The 16,701-nt window shown below is 54.8% G+C and overlaps 1 protein-coding gene across 1 annotated transcript; it reads left to right on the top strand.

Annotated features, from left to right (window-relative positions):
• Positions 1-4,967: 4,967 nt before the first annotated feature.
• LOC134365516 (odorant-binding protein 2b-like) lies at positions 4,968-7,941 on the top strand. Its single transcript, XM_063081643.1, has 6 exons — positions 4,968-5,057; positions 5,584-5,717; positions 5,957-6,027; positions 6,443-6,553; positions 7,236-7,337; positions 7,856-7,941. The coding sequence occupies exons 1-6, from the start codon at positions 4,968-4,970 to the stop codon at positions 7,939-7,941; spliced, it is 594 nt and encodes a 197-aa protein (XP_062937713.1).
• Positions 7,942-16,701: the final 8,760 nt, after the last annotated feature.

Below are 16,701 nucleotides of genomic sequence, written 5' to 3'. Positions count from 1 at the left end.
TGCGATTGAAAAGTATTTGGCAAACGATTTGTTATCTGGGATAAATTCCTGTACCAGTTGTTCATTTTCAGTCTGTCTTCATGTGATATTTCTTTGGGTAACTTGGAACGTTGGCTTGCTAGCTCATGTTAAGGTGAGGATATGGTGTCTTCGCATTTTCATCCTTCTCTCTCACCATGTTGTTATCATCTCAGTCTAGCAGTTTTTATAGCCCCACCTCTCATTGCAGGTCCCAGCTTCTGTTCTGCTGGCATGTACAGGGTGTCACACATGAAGCCACCCTATCAGAAGACAGCTATCTCATCTACAGCTCTGGGGGTTGCATTTGTGCCCCTTGTCTTCCTAGGCCCATGGCTCTCCATTAAGTTATAAAAAGCTATAACATCGAGGATGCATCTGGAGGGTTTCTGAGCCTCCTTTCTGGAGTCAGAGAAACCCCAGTTGTCCCTCCCCAGGAGCTGGATCCTGGACCTCCTCTTCCTGCCTCTGGACCTGGAATCAGTGGCCATGGCTACAGTCACCTTGGCAGGGTGGGATTTTCTTCCAATCCTGATTTTATGTATGTAAGTGTGTATGTGTGCATGTGTGTGCATGTATATATGTGTATACACACATGCACACACACACACGTCTGTTTTGATTTTCTCTCTCTCTCCCTTGGACTGAATGTCCCCCCAAAACTTAATCCCTACTGGAACTGTTGAGGGTGGGAAATCCTATTATGGTTATTGAAATGTGGGGCCTCAAAGAGGTGATTGGGTTGTTAGGACTGTACCCTCATGAATGTATCGATCCATTCTTGGAATAATAAGAGTGGTTCTGGTGGCTTTAAAAGGTGAGTGAATAAGGAGGTTACTTTTTCTCTCTGCTTGGCCATTCTACCATGTGAGTCCCCTGTGTCACTGTTGCCACCAGCAAGGCCTTCACCTGATGTGTTCCCTGGACTTTGGACTTCCTGGCCTGTGAATCTGTAAGAAATACATTTCATTTTCTTGTAAATTACCCAGTTCTTAGTATTTTGTTATAAGCAGTAGAAATGAAATAATACTAATAGAAATACATGACTAAAAATAATCGTCTCCCACAAGGTCTGCAGCAACAGTCCCTGTTTTTATTCCAGATGTTGGCAATTTGTGCCTTCTTTCTATTTTTGTTTGTCAGCCTTCCTAGAAATGTCTCAGTTTTGTTAATGTTTTCTAAAACCCAGACCTTTGTTTCATTATCTTTCTGTTTCAATTTCATTGATTTCTGTTCCTGTTTTTATTATTTTCATATGCTAGGTTCTTGATTTTGAGCTTAGATGATTGATTTTAGATGTTTCTTCTTTACTAATGTATGCATTTATTCTATAAATGTTCCTCTCGGTACTGATTTAGCTGTGTCACCCAAATTTTAATACGTTGTGTATTTTCATTCTAATTCAGTTCAGTGTGTTTTTAAATCTGCCTTGAAACTTCCTTTTTGACCCATGGATTGTTTAGAACTGTGTTCTTTAGTGACTAAGCACCTAGAGAATGATTTCCCATTGTCTCTCTGGTATTGATTTCTAGTTCAATTCATTGTGGACAAAGAACACACTCCACGTGATTTAAATTTTTTACATTTGGTGAGGTTCACTTTATGATCCAGGATATACTCTGTCTTGGTTTATGTTTTGTGGGTTCTTGAAAAGAACATGTGCAGTGCTGTTCTTGCTTAAAGCATTCCATAAATGTCAATTAGAATATGTCAGTCGTTGATGTCCTTGAGTTGTTTGAGGTGCCTGGTGGATTTTTGTCTAGTTGTTTTATCAATTGCTGAGAGAGGGGTGATGAAGTCTGCAACAGTAAGTGTGGACTTGTCTATTTCTTCTTTTAGTTCTATGAGTTGTGATTCACATATTATGCAGCTCTGTTGTTTGGTGCATACACATTTACGATTGTTGTCTTGTTTGTGGAATGGCCCATTTATTATTATATAATATCCCTCTCTGGTTCTGTTAACTCTTTTTTGCCTTGAAGTATATTTTATCTGACTTTAAAAAGATTTCTGCTTCCTTTCAGTTAATATTTGCATATTATAACTTTTTCCATTCTTTTACTTTCAACTTGCCTCTATTGTTATATTTGAAGTAAGTTTCTCATAGACAGCATAGAGTTGTATCATCATTTACAATCCATTCAGCTAGTCACTGTCTTCTAATAGGTATATTTAGACCATTTACATTTGATATAATGGTTAATATGTTAGGTCTGGTATTACTTATCTAGGGCTGTGGTAACATCGTACCACAAATGGGTGGCTTGAAGCATAGAAATACATTCTCTCACACTTCTGGCAGCCAGAAGTCTGAGATCAAGTGAGATTTGGAAGGTAGGAAATCCAATAAAAGGTATATTAATGAGAAAGTTATTATCATGACCAACTATATCTCAGTTCTGACAAATGGGGGGGGAACTATATTGGATTGTCCTACTATGAAGGAAGAGCCCAGGCCATTTATCCGATCCATAGCTATCCATATTGACTGGGTAGGTTGATTCACCTGCACATCTGGCTTTCACCAGTGCACGGCAGGGGAAACACATATAAGCAGGCACTTGAGGAAGGATGCAGTGAATCTGTCACTATGCCAGGAAGTGTCTACGATAGCTGCAGGTGGGCTGAGAGGGTTGGTGATCAACAGCTTCAACCACAGTCCACCCCTTGCACTGCACTAACCTGCTCATGCTCCAAGTTGAGTCCATTAAAAAGGGTGGCCAGCCACAGACTCTAAAATAATTAAAATAGATGGTAGTAACACAAGCTACAGTCCCCACTGTCCAGTTGGAATTGCAGCCTTCATTATTCATCTTAATCCAGGTACCTCATGCCTTCTAAATGCACCGCAATCTCAGCCAGCCTGCCTTCTGGCTGGGTATTTGTCTGGTGGGTCCTTCAAAACCTTCTATACCCAAATGTTGAGTAGAGCCAGGTACTCTCCCAAGCAGTGAGGCACCTAGGAATTAGCAGCACTGAAAAGCTGTGACCACCTTGATATTCAAGGGCAAGGGTAGTGAGCAATGTCACCAGAAGTGGTGAGAGCTCATGCTGTGGAGTAGGGACAGCCCAACAGGGACCACCATCAGAAAGGAACACAGCCATTCAGAGAGGTGCCTCAGGCCACAGAGCAATGGGGCAGGATATCTCTCCCCTACCAGTGTTGACCCCAACCTCCTGCCCTACTGTCTCCTGACAGCATCTACCCCGTGTTGACCCTGACCTCCTGCCCTACCATCTATTGAGGTGTCTGCACCAGTTTAGCCCAACCCGCATCTAAAAAGAACACAGCTGGAGACTCCTTAGAGGTCAGCAATGGGTGGGGTAAGATGGGTGGGCCATGGGATGAACCTGGACATGATCATTCACACTGAGCACAGGATCTATGGTTGGCAGCACTGTTTCCCCAGTCGTCTGCCTGTGTTGTTCCACTGTCTTTTGCAAGGAGTGAATTCCACGTGCCAACATTGTAAAGTGCTTAGGGCAGTGATTCATAAATAACAAGTTAAATACCATATGACTGGGGTCCAGTCAAACAGAACAGGGAAAAGAAAATATTCCCGGTGATGTGAAGGCTCCAGCCTGATCACTGATTTCTGGTCCTAAAAGAGCACAGGCCCTGCCCTGAGCCACCCAGGGAGGCTAGCCTTTCTGCCCAGCAGTACCTCCCACAGGGTCCAGCACTCGATCATGCCAGCACCTTCAGGACAGCCCCCAGTCTTCATGAGACAGTGCTTATTATGATTATTTAGTGAGTACCTGGGGCACCCAATCTTGGGAGAGAGAGGCACAATGACACCATTGTAGAGCCCCAGCACCTGCCTACAGTGCCTGGGTCAACCCTGGGTCTCAGAGCAGATGACATAGGCCCGGGAACTGCAGGGTCAGGTGGTGGAAGGCAATGTGCTTGCTCAGGAGGTGGCCAGGGCTGCAGCCAACAGAGCTGGTTGCCCAGAGGAGCTCAGCTGTGAACTGAACACAGGCCAGCATGTGGCCTGTGTGCCTCATGTGCCCATTTACCCAGAGGGTAGGAGACACGAGGCCTGCCTTGGGGGAACCTGGACTATCAAACCTGATGAGGGAGATGAAAGCCCTGGGGAGATCGAGGCTCTCATTCTAGAGGAATTAAAGTTATGGAGATACACAGGTGTGTATTCGTGGCAGGTGATGTGCCACCTGCTCCCTGAATGTCAGCCCCGGTGGGATGGTGGGAAGGAAACCAGCATTGACGGAGCCCGGTTCAAGTCAGGGAAGCTGGGGGCTCCCTGCATTGTAATCACAGGTCTTCACGATGATCTCCAGTAATGGAAGGCATAGGTCCCCTTGTGAGAGAAGAATCCTCTGAGGTTGGCAGAGATTAAGTAATTTGCTTTATTTCTTTAGGGGGAAAATATAAAATGACCACCGACAAGTGGCCGGACCTCTCCCTGCAGGCACGAGAATTGTGTGAATCACAGTAATGAAGCCTCAACTTTCCGGAACTTAAATTCCAGCAACAGAGATGGGCTGTGAGTACGTGTAGGAATGAACGGACAAGGTGACCCTGGAGTGACAAGTGATCTAGAGAGCATACCCCAAGAGTGGATTGTAGCACTGAGTGGGAAGGTGGTCCCCCTGTGCAGCTTGAAGTGCCCCGCCGTGCCCCCGCACACCCACACCGATGAGTCCCCTGTGGACGGCTCACCTATGAGTGCACACCTGAGGTGTTGTCAACATCTTTTATCCTCTGGGTGACACTTAATTGTTACTCATCAGATCCCAATGACACCGACATTCCACCTTCCCGGATGCAGAGTTGGCCACCACTGATGGGGGCGGGGCGCGGTCTGTGCCAAGTGCTCACAGCCGCCAGCCAAGGGGCTATAAGGGGTGTCGTGCGAGGAGCCGGCCCAGCCTAGTCCAGACACCTCAGGTGACCAGCCGGCGGCCATGACCACAGATCCCTGGAGATGGAGACCCTGTTCCTGACCGTTGTGCTGGGTCTGGTCGCTGCCCAGCAGGCCCAGGACCCCCTGTCCTTCACCTCAGAGGAGCAGGATGTGAGGCTGGGCCGGCAGGTGGGTGTAGGAGAAAGGCCGTGGGGCCCTGTTTTAGGAGGCATCATTTAAGGTCGGGGTTCCGACCCTGCACTCATTGCCTGGAGCGGTCAGAGGACGGGGGGTTCTGTTATTCTGCCAGTAGACACGGCCCCTCTGGTGGCACAGGGCTGGAGCAGGGCAGCAGGTTTGGCTCAGGGGTCCTACTGCACTGACACCCAGAACCCGAAGGCCTTGCAGGGCAGGGCCCTCTGGAGTGAGGGCGCACCCGGTACCGGGCCCAGTCCCAGCAGAAAGTGGTTCCGTGGGGTGGCAGACACCTTCTGCTTCCATTGGGGGCCTGGGGTCACGAGTTCTGGGCTTGCTCTAACTGAGCACAGAGGTGCGGGTGTGCGGGAACCCCGCCTGCCTTTGGGGGCTGCAGCCGGGGCCCCGGGGTGTATGGTTACGGCCGCAGCCCATGTGCAGGGGGACACAGAGGAGAGTCTGGGCTGCGCCTGAGGAGGACGCACGCCTCGGCCTGTTCCAGCTCACAGGGACCTGGTACGTGAAGGCCATAGTGACTGACAGGGACCTGCCGGAGGGGAAGAGGCCCAGCAAGGTGTCCCCTGTGACAGTGACAGCCCTGGAAGGTGGGGACTTGGAGACCACATTCACCATCATGTGAGTGTCACCCCCCACCGGCCACTAAGGCCCCCTTATCTCCCCCTCCCCCATCTAAGTTTTGGGTGTTGGTGTAAAAGGCCCCCCTGACTTTGTGCGGAATCGTTCCCAGGTGGCATCCTAGAGCTCACGCGGGGGCGACATTATCGGGCTGACGGGGTCAGGGCCGATGTGCCAGGTGAGCTGAGGCCGGCTCAGATGTGTCTCAGAGTCGCTGCCACATGACTCCTGTTTTCCAGGAAGGAGGGTCAGTGCCACCAGAAGAAAGTACTGATGCAGAAAACCGAGGAGCCGGGCAAATACAGCACCTGTGAGTCCCGGGCGGCTGTCCCCAGCCCACCTGCAGGGCAGGGTATCTCCTGCACAGTCTTTCTGCCTGAGGGTCCCTGCCTCATCCACCTGCCAGGTGGGGATGACCTCTCCCTCCCAGGGTCTTGTGGCCCTGACCTGAGACACCAGGTGTGACGGGTTGAGGATCAGGGAAGTTGAGCTGGACGACCAAGATCTGGCCTTGGGTGACTCTGTGGCCTGGGTTGGGAGCTTTGTGGGAGGGGGCTCCTCCCCCAGTGTCGGGGTCCATGGCTGAGGGGAACGGCAAGGCCGGGGCTCAGGCTGGCTGGCTGCCTGGTGACCGCCGAAATATTCCAGAGTGCCCCTTCATGAGGTATCCGGTGCTTTCTCCAAAAGGAAGACACTAAAGGTCTATTTTTCTCTGTCGTGCACAGATGGGGGCAAGAAGCTCGTGTATCTACAAGAGCTGCCAGTCAAGGACCACGACATCTGGTACTGCGAATACCACCGCCACGGGAAAGTGCACCTCATCGGAAATCTCATGGGTGAGGGGCCCTGGAGACCTGCGTCTCCCACCCACATGTCTCTCTTTCCAGAAGCCGGTGGAACCAGCATCAGCCACGTGCTTGGGGGTCATAGAAAGCCCCCCGCACTGGCCTTCCTGTGCTTGGAACCCTGTGCTGCCCGGCGGCCAACCCAAGCTCCCCGAGTGGGAACCAGGCGGACGGGGCGAGGCTTGTCCGGGACAGGGCCAGACATGACCCTCGGTGACCTAACCACTCACGAGGGGGTTCACAGCTGCCGAGCGCTGCTTCCTGGGGTCTTGGGTGTTAGGGGGAGCATCCTGACAGAGGCCTCCGTGGGGCAGGGACCCTCCAGGGTGGGAGGGCAGCCAATGCCTTTGGGACAGAATGTCTTTCCAGGTCAGGGGCATGACCCAGCAGGGCAGCTTCCAGAGCCTCCTGGGTCCCCCGAGTTTGCTCAGTGGTTTGGGGTGTCCCCACTGCTCTCCTTCCTGGGGCCCTGTCAGCCGGGCATCAGCCATCTCCTCTATCCCCTGTCCCCATCCCTGAGCTCCGCATCCACTCTGTGGCCTCCCCTCCTGCCCTTGGCCACCCCACGGCGAAGCCCCCGATGCAGGGTGGTGGCCGTCTCCTCACGGCATCGGCTCCCTGCAGAGCTGTGCAGCCGTCCCCCACTCGGCTTACCTGCCCAACTCACCCACAGGTAGGAGTCCCGACGTGAACCCAGAGGCCCTGGAAGAATTTAAGAAATTCATACAGCGCAAGGGACTCCTGGAGGACAACATTTTCATACCCACGCAGATGGGTGAGAGGAAGGCTCTACCCACGTCCCCCGTGTACCCCCCTCTCCCCTCTGTGGGGGAAATGGCATCACAGTGATGTGTCACAGGGGTGCGAAGGCCCTGCCTTGGGTCTTGGTTGTCGAGGGTCTGAGCTGTGGGCAGTGATGGGGTCTGGGCTGGTGACCAGGGCGTCCTCTCACCGCTGGGGTTTTGTTCCTACAGAAAGCTGCTTTCCCCGGGGATCTTAGAGTAAGTGATTCTTTGGGAGGACGTTGGAAAATGCTGGGTTCATGGAGTTCAAGTGTCTGTCTGCTCTGTCCCCCTCCCATCCCACACAGGCAGGAGAGACCCTGCCTGGCTGTCACCTCAGGAATCTGACCTGAGTGTGACTCCTGGGACATGTGGACATTCCTTTACTTTATGTGCGTCCCACACCTGGCTAGCCAGGGAGGTCCTCTGGGATCTTGCACAGCCCAGGCCTCGTGGCAGGCTCTATCCCATGTCAGCTCAACACCTGGTCTCCACTCGGTCCAATCCCCAGCCCGCACACCCACTGAGGATGGCCAGCAGCCTGCCCGCTCGGTGGAGGGGCCGGGGTTGCTCTCGAGCCTCCTGGCACAGCAGTGACCGCATGTGGCTCCCGTGGCAGCCCCTGCCCCTGCCCAGTGCTCCCGACATGGCCCCGCTGACCTCTGCTCCTCTTCCCATCACAGCAGCCACCGTGGCTGCACCTCCGGAGCCCGCCCTGCTGCCGGACACAGAGCCCCACCCCCGCCAGGACCGGCCTCTGCCACAGCAGCAGCCCCGCCCCCACCTGACTCCAAATAAAGAGCTTCAGCAGCAGCCCTGGGCTCGGCCTGTCTGTAAAGGGGACCTTGGTGTTGGCTCCCTGGAGGCCTGTTGAGACTCAGAGGGGAGATGGAGCCACAGGGAAAGTTAGGGAGATGTGGGAGCCATCAGGGGCCAGACCCCATGTGGCATGGCGTCTGACAGGCCTGTAGGGAAGCGGGTTGTCCTGGAGGCCCATCAGGGCAGCTCAGTGTCAGGGTCCACCAGCTCCCGCTGCCCCAGCCCCGGCAACATTCCCGGATTCCTCCACGGGCTCCACATGCACCTGCTCCCCGTAAACCAGGGGCTTCTCTCACTTCCTCCGGGGAGACCTGGTGAGGGTCCTCTCCCGAGGACCCCCTTGCTCTGCCTGGGGGCTCCGTTCTGCAGTAGATGGGGTGGTGGTTGCACAGCACCATGAATGCACGTAATTGTCCCTGAACTGTACAATTTTAAATAATTGAAAAGTTAAATTTTATTAAAAACCAAGTTCCTAACATAAATACAAATAACAATGGGCAACAGGAAAGGATGGTGGAAGGCCACCAGCGTGGGGACCTGGGTGGGCGTGGGGTCAGCACGGCTCTGCCTGGCTGGGCTCCGGGTCCTCCAGCTGGGTCAGGAGGAGGTGGACGCGGAGCGCCAGGGCCGAGCGGGGCACGTTCAGCAGCACGTAGGCCATCACCTGGTTTAGGCTGCTGAGGTCCGAGGGCTGGCAGAGATCCTCCGGGAAGAGGTCCAGCCAGCAGCCCAGGAAGGAGCAGACGGCGCTGCGGTGGGGCGGGCACAGAGTCAGAGGCCACCCCGGCCCACGTGCCGCTGGACCCGGAGGGCTGAGAGCGAGGCCCAAGTGTGAGCCGGCCGCTCCCCACACCTCCTGTCCACGGCCCCCGATACAGGACGGGGGTGGGCAAGCGTGGCTGGGACGGGACTGTGGGGATGGATTGTCACAGGGGCCGGCTCTGAGCCCCCAGCCTCCCCTCTGCTCCCCAGGGTGCCCGGGACCTGCCCCAGCTCTCTGCCTCCTTTCCACCTGGGGGGAAGCCCCAGACCTCAGCCCTTTAGCGGGAACCCCCAGATGTGCGGGGCTGGGGTTCTGCCCAGCCCTCCCAAGACACAGCCCCCAAATGTCCCCACTGTGGAGACAGGATCCCTCCCTCTTGTCCCAAAGCCCACTCACTTCTTCAGCTGGTCGTCCTCCTCACGGTCAGGGCAGAAGAATCCGTACCTAGAGGAGGTCAGGAGGGCGTCACGTCTAATGTCCTGTGTCCACTGCCTTCCAGGAGCTCTAGTGGGACTGGGTGACGCCTTGACTAGAACGGACGTCCCGGAGGGCAGGCACTGTCTGCTCCCTTCACTGCATTACGCTAAGTGCCTGCATACAGTAGGCACTTCATGTATGTTTGCTGAATGAATGGACCATAACCAGCTCCTTCCCAGGTCTCTGAGTGGGCCTGGGGTCCCTCGGCCAGCCCTCAGGGGTCCCTGCTCTGGCTACACCCAGGACAGACAGGGACCCCCAGATGGAACCTGGAACCTCCTCTACAAATGGGAAACTGCTTTGCCCGATGTCACATGTGACTGACGCTGGAGGCAGAGAGCTTCCCCACGGGGACGGAAAATCAGGAGTAAGAAGCAGCAGCATCCGGGGCAGCACATCCCACAGGGCCGGGCGTGGGGGCTCTTTCCACGGCTCACCCCACTGTCCTTACAACGGCCCTAGGAGGGTCTCCTCTGAGCACCCCTGTCCTCACATGAGCAAACTGAGTCTCAGAGAGGTGAAGTGGCATTCCCAGGACCACAGCAGTGGCTGGCCGAGTCCCCACTGTGCTGCGGGGGGGGACGCTCACCTCTTGAACAGCAGGTCCAGCACCTGCCGGGTGGTGGCGAACCTCCTGTAGGTCCAGAGGAAGGTGGGGACGAAGAAGGGGTCCCCGCTCTGCAGGGAAGGCACCAGGTGATTCACCAGCTTCTCCAGAGTGCCTGCCGTGACAGTCCCCACCCTGCAGGTGTCATCCAGGTTTGGACCTGACTCATTTTCATCCTGGGTGGGGACAAGAAAGAGCAGCTCACACAAAATCAGTAGCAAAACGCAGAGTCCCTGTCACCAGAATGGCTTGTGGGGACAGGGACAGCACACGGTGTCTTCCTGGATGTTTCTACAGGTGTGTGAGAAGTGACCTTGCACCTGGCCAGGCTGGGGCCAGACGTGGTGGTGGAGGAAGGGAGGAGGCCCAGACCCCTGGGATTGGGACTGTGGAGTGAGTCACCCCTGTCACCAGCCAGAGGCTGGTGGTGGCCTGGCCTGGGCTGACCTGGCCTAGCTGCCCCGTGTTACCTTTGGTATTTTTTTTTAAAGATGACTGTTAAGGGGATCTTAATCCTTGACTTGGTGTCGTCAGCACCACACTCTCCCGAGTGAGCCACGGGCCGGCCCCGTGTTACCTTTGGGTTCCTCCGGGCAAAAGGCCACCAGTGTCGGAGGTGAGGGCTGACCCAGCGCCTGAGGCGTTGGCACAGGCTCCCGCTCTTGGGTTTCCTGAGGCCTGAGCCTCGGCACATCGGGACAGAACAGGAAAGCATGTGTCTCTCTCCAGTGACTCCGGCCAAGTGAGCTGGGTAGGGGGCTGTGTCTGGACTGTGGGTGCCTGGCAACCAGGTTCCGAGTTCTGCTGGAGCTGACTGCGCCCCTCCCCCGCCACGTGCTAACCGCACACAGTTGCACCAGCACAACCCGCATTCACCCCATGGGAAGTTGAAATTAACCCAAATTCGGAAATCGTCCCCTGTGGCCCAAACCTTGCAGTGGCTTCTTGTGATATTTAGATGGCGCCCAAGTGCCTCCTCTCTTCCTTTGTGGGGGCAGCGATCTCCACCTCCTGGACCCAAGTGGCTGTGTAATCCCCTCCCCTCAAAAGTGGACGGGACTCAGTGTCTGGCCTCTAAGGAAAAGAATCCGGCAAAACCGATGAGTCGTCGCTTCCAAGATTGAGTTATGAGAAGTCTGTGGCTACTGTCTGGCTCTGTCCCTCCTGCATTTCTCTGTCTTTCTGTCTCTCTCTCTCTGTCTCTCTCTGTCTGTCTGTCTCTCTCTCTCTGTCTCTCTCTCTCTCTCTCTCTCGTCCCTCACTCTAGGGAAGCAAGCTCAGATAGTACGAGCTGCGCTATGGACAGGCCCCAGCAGTAAGGAATCAACAGAGTCCTGGCCAACAGGCAGAAAAGAACTGAGCCAAGGTCAGGGTTCGGATCCAGCCAGCAGCCAGTTAGAAAAAAAAAAAAGAAAGAAAGAAAAAGGGAAGGAAGGAAGGAAGGAAGGAAGGAAGGAAGGAAGGAAGGAAGGAAGGAAGGAAGGAAGGAAGGAAGGAAGGAAGGAAGGACTGAAACCCTCGGCCCAAACTGCGGGAGCCAGTAACAGCCAAATGAGCTCAGAGGTGACAAGCTTCTAACCAATAAATACAGCAAAAGTGATGTGAGATCACTACTAAGATTTATTAAAAATTGTGACTCCTGTCTTGCTTGTTTTCTCTCGTTTGCCCTTCACCCCATCTTTATCCCTCACTTTGCGGAATCAAGTTCTGCTGTTATGAGCTGCCTGATAGAGAGGCTTGCATGGCAGGGAACCAGCAGAGAGTCTGGGCCAACAGTCACAGAGTGACTAAGGCCCTCAGTCCAAGGTGAAAAGCTCCAGTAACATGTGAATGAGCTCAGAGGCGGGTCCTGCCCAGCAGAGCCTCAGTGGAGCCCCCAGACCCAGCCTCCTGAGACACGTGGGGCAGAGGCCCCCATTGACCCCACCTGGATCTGAGAGGATCTCTCAGCTGCCTCCCCGATGGAGCAGCTCACACCGTGGGATGCTGGTAATGGGAGGCGCACGTTGGATGGGAGGCGGGGGATCCCCAGAATGACCCTGGGAATCTCCTCCTGGCTCCAGTCGCTCCATTGAGCACAGTGGGTACTGCCATCCCCTGGTGGCCAGTGATAGCACTGCAGCCCCAGGCAGGAAACCCAGAAACAAAACACACCTTTGTTTGGGTGCTGCTAACGTAGCGCTTCTATGGGGCCCCAGCAGGACAGAGGAGCAGGACCTGCAGGCTCCAGGGGTAATGCAAGGAACCTCAGAAGCCTCACGCACTCCCCTCGTTCCCTCTGCTGGCCCTGGAGTGTCCAGTCCCCTCACCAGGCCTCCTCACCCCAGCCAGGGCAATGACCCCAGCCCCACTTCCAAATGAGGACTCCGAGGCTCCAACAAGGATGGTCTTGTCCCTGGACCCCAGACATGTGGCCTCTGCCATGCTCTGCCCCTCCCCAGGTCCTCAGTCCTCCAACCCCAGGCTGCTCTCTGCTCAGGAGGATCTCCAGGTAGAAGAAAGCATTTCCCGAGGGCCTGGGAGGGCTGTGGGCCATCCATGGAGAACCAAGGCCAATCGACACTTCTGTTAGCCTAAGGGACCCTTGGGTCACCATCTTCACGCACCCCAACTTACACAGCAGGAATCTGAGGCTTCCTCTCACATGTCCCCCTCTCCACGAAGGGGCTCTCATCCTATGTCCAGGTGACCAAGTCGGTGCACACAGGACCCCACAATCTGTCTCCTCGAGGCTGCCCTGGGGATGGCTCCGGCTGAGGCAGACCCTGAGAGTCTTGGGGACCCCCCTGGCCATCAGCCTGGCATGTCTTCGCTCCCGTGCTGTGAGCCCGGGGCAGAGCTCCTCCAACCTCTTCCTTCTTTCCCTCGTCACCTGCCCAGTGTCCTGTCCTCCTCTGACCCCCTCCTGGGCTGTGTGAGTGTGTTTTTGTGCCTGCACAAGAGTATGAATTGGACAGGAAAGGGCCCCACATGGGAAGCAATGGCCAGGGGTCCCCAGGATTATCAGGGCTCCCATTCCTAAAGCAAACCCCATGGGAGGGTTGAGCTGGCCTAGGAGGTGGGAACTCCTCTGGAATATGCCCACATGTGGCGGTGGCAAGTCCCTATTTCTCTCAGGGGTTGGCCGTGGACCTGGGCGTGGATGTGGCTGGCCCCACCCCGCGTGGACATGACGGACGGTTCTCTGGGGCACACTCGGACTCTTCCTGTGGGCACAAAGGGCCCGGCACCCACGGGTCTGTGCTGGACAGAGATGGAGCGTGTCAGTCACCCACTTCACCACGCTGGCACCCCGCACCACGGCCCCACAAATGGCCTGTCCTCCTGTTTCCCGTCCCCACTGCTTGGTGCCCGAGATTCACCCTCATGCCGGGGGGTGCAGAGCACTGGTGGGTGGGCACGAAGAACTGCGGACACCAGAGCCGTGAAATATATCCCCCAACCCAGTGTAATGATCACCAGTTGCACCTGCAGGGGCCAGCTGGGTGCATGGCTGGGCTCGGGGGGACCTGAGGTGACAGTGGACACCTAGTCTGGGCAGGGAAAGGTCAGGTCATCCCCTCCCTTTTATATAAAATATAAATAAAGATGCCATCATGGACAAGGGGAAGGGCAGCTCTGGGGCTGGTGGTGGGTGTGGCTCAGGAGCTGGCACGGAGGGACCTGGCAGAGCTGGCTCTGGATCCGCAGCTGGTGATGGACCCCAGGTTGGGCTGGGCTCCCTCTGCCTCAATGCAGAGCTATCTCCAGCTGCACAGCAGCTGCCATGTCTGGTACTAGAGTGGCTCCAGCTTCACCCGTGGAGCCGGCTCCAGCAGGGAGGCTGGGCCAGAGCCCACTGTAGCTCCCCGGGGGGGAGGTGACCTGTGCTGGTGCTGTCCCCAGGGTTGCTGGTGGAATTGATTGTGCAGCTGGCTTGTGTCCAATTGATTGTGTTCAGCGGCACAGCTGCAGACGGCTGGTACTGTTTCCAACATGGCAGCACCTCTGGCTTGAGGCTGGCTTTGGTTCTGTCACCGCATGTGCAGATGGATCTGGCTCTTGGGAGTGTGCCAGAGCTGGGAGACACAGCTGATGGCGGCACAGCCTGGCGGTGCAGTTAACAGCAGTGAATCACACAATTGGAAATGATTAAATGGTTAGATTTTATTTTACATAAATTTTAAAGCATAAAAGATAATAATCCATGAAGAACATAAAATTGAAAAAAAAATTAAGGAAAACGTTGCTATCACAGGGTGGGGCAGTGAAGCTCTGTTGCTGGCACTATCACTGGCTGTGGCTCAGGAGCTGGTGCTGCAGGCAGTACGGAGCTGGCTTGAGCGCTGGGACTGACACGGAGGCTGCCGCGCTCTGGCTGTGGAGCTGGTACAGGGACTGGTGCCTGAGCTGGTGCTGGAGCTGAAGGGGGGCAAGGACTGGTGATAGAGCTGGCTTAGTTCTGGAGCTGGCCCGAGTGTCCAAGCTGGAGGTGGCCCTAGCTCTGGAGCTGGTGCAGGACCCCGTGATGGAGCTGGCTCTAGCTCTGGAGCTGGTGCAAGACCCCATCCTGGAGCAGACTCTAGCTCTGGAGCTGGTGCAAGACACCGTGCTGGAGATGACTCTAGCTCTGGAGCTGGTGCAAGACCCGTGCTGGAGCTGACTCTAGCTCTGGAGCTGGTGCAAGACCCCGTGCTGGAGGTGGCTCTAGCTTTGCAACCCCCCCTCCCCCACAGGCTGTGGTGAGATGCGGTCCCACCTGTTAGGCTGTGAGCTTCGAGGGCAGATGGTGTCTGGGGTTTACTAAACCTCTGTATCCCAGGTGCCTGCCCACAACAGGGAGCAGCACCTGGGTGCTGGATGCATGAATGAATGAATGAATGAATGAATGAATGAATGAATGAATGTGTACGTGAATGAATGAACTCACCCAAGGCTACTTTCTATCTCAGGCTTCTTATCTGTAAAATAGGAGCACCCACCTGGTAGGGCTGTTGGGGGCTTCACACTGATTCATTCATCTATTTATTCATTAAACACTAAGTATCTCCTGTGTGCCAGGTGCTGTCTAGAGGCTTGGGAAGACCACAGTGAACAAGCAGAGTCCCCGCTGTTGTGGAGCCGGCCTGAGCAGGAGTTAAATGAGGGAACATGGGTCTCAGGCATGTGGTCTGAGGTCATTGCAGAGCTGCTGCTTGGATGGGCAGGTCATGTACAAGTTCTTGTCCAGCAGCTCAGGACCAGCCGGGGTGGGGCCTGTGGTGGAGGGATGTGGGGTCCTTGGTCTGAACCCTTGTGCTACCTGAGATCCTGATGTGGCCATTCCCCTCACTGGTCCTCAGTTTTCCTATCTGTAAAATGGGCATGTGAGTAAATCCACCTTGGTTCCTCTATGAAGCTGGCCCAGGTCCTGTGAGGCAGACAAAGGACTCTTTGTGCTCTGTCTTCCCACTGGTAACCCCAGAAGGCTGGGGTTTGAGTTTACCGGGGAATTGGGCTATGTCCCCCCCAGAGGCTATGATGACACAAGTATTAACTGGTCATATGACTTCTCAAGGTGCTCACATTGCCAGCCTGACCTGAGGCACAGACCAGCGAGGTCAGCCCTGCCAGCTGTCGGGACCAACGAGAGAGATTTCCAGATCGCTACAAACAGGGCGTCCTCCCCTCTCTCTTTCTTGCTTATTTTCTTCCCCCGCTACTTTGTATTTCACTGTGCAGACAGTCATCAGTCATTTGCCCAGGACCCTGTGGGAGGCAGTCGGGCTGTTACCAGTGTCCGCTGTCATGAGAAGGCCGCAGGAACCACCGTGCACACGTGCCAAGCGTAGATGTGCGTCTGTGGGTTAAGCTCCCCAAACTGGGAGTGCCTGATCGAAGGGTAAATACATTTGTCATTTGACCAATATGGCCAGACCGCCTCCGCTGGACGGCAGTGTGTGTTCCCGTCAGCAATAAGGTTCCCGTGTCTGCAGCCACGGGATCCGATGCCTGACCTTTGGACTTCATAATTTTGTTATATTATGACTGAGATGGGGCAAATTTTCATGTGATTAAGGGTTTTGCATGTTGACCTAAAGGAAACTGAAGCAAAATATATAAAACAGTTCATTTGGGCGAAGGTTTAGGACAGTAGCCGGGAAAACAAACACAGAGCAGTTGCCTGGTGTCCGTGCGCCACCCGGCAGCGGCTGTGCACAGATTTTTAAAGGGAGAAAGTTTCCATGGTTCTTTGCCAAGCATGTACATTGGTTTACTGAAATAACATGAGCTCCTGATTAGCTATACATCTCTCTTCGTGTCTAATTCCAAGAACCCTGCAAGAAAGAAAGGGTGAGGGTCACATTGCACAACTTGTGACAACACCTGAGCAGTTCATACCCACTGGGGCAGGAGCTAGTCTGCAAACAGCTGGCAGAAGGTGCTATTTAGAAATTTCCTGGACGTGGTTGAGGGGTGTGACTGCAGCCCCATGCTCGTATCTCTCTGGGCTCGATAAGTTCAGGGGACCTCACATGGCTCAGGTTGCTCTGGGCCACTTTCCTTTCTCGTATGTCTCTTCTGCACGTGGGAGCGCAGTGCTGTCTTTTCTCTCCCATGTGCCTACAGTGTGGCTGCTCTTCTTCTTATTGGTTTGTGGAAGCTCTTTGCATATTGCAGATCTGAGCCCTTCTGCCTGAGACATGAGTCACAAGCACTTGCTCCTGGCTGT

The sequence above is a fragment of the Cynocephalus volans genome, chromosome 17 (genome assembly GCF_027409185.1).
Source record: "Cynocephalus volans isolate mCynVol1 chromosome 17, mCynVol1.pri, whole genome shotgun sequence".
In the NCBI taxonomy this organism is placed as follows: Eukaryota; Metazoa; Chordata; class Mammalia; order Dermoptera; family Cynocephalidae; genus Cynocephalus; species Cynocephalus volans.
The sequence above is the reverse complement of the archived record's forward strand: the minus strand, read 5'-3'. Positions and strand labels throughout refer to the sequence as shown.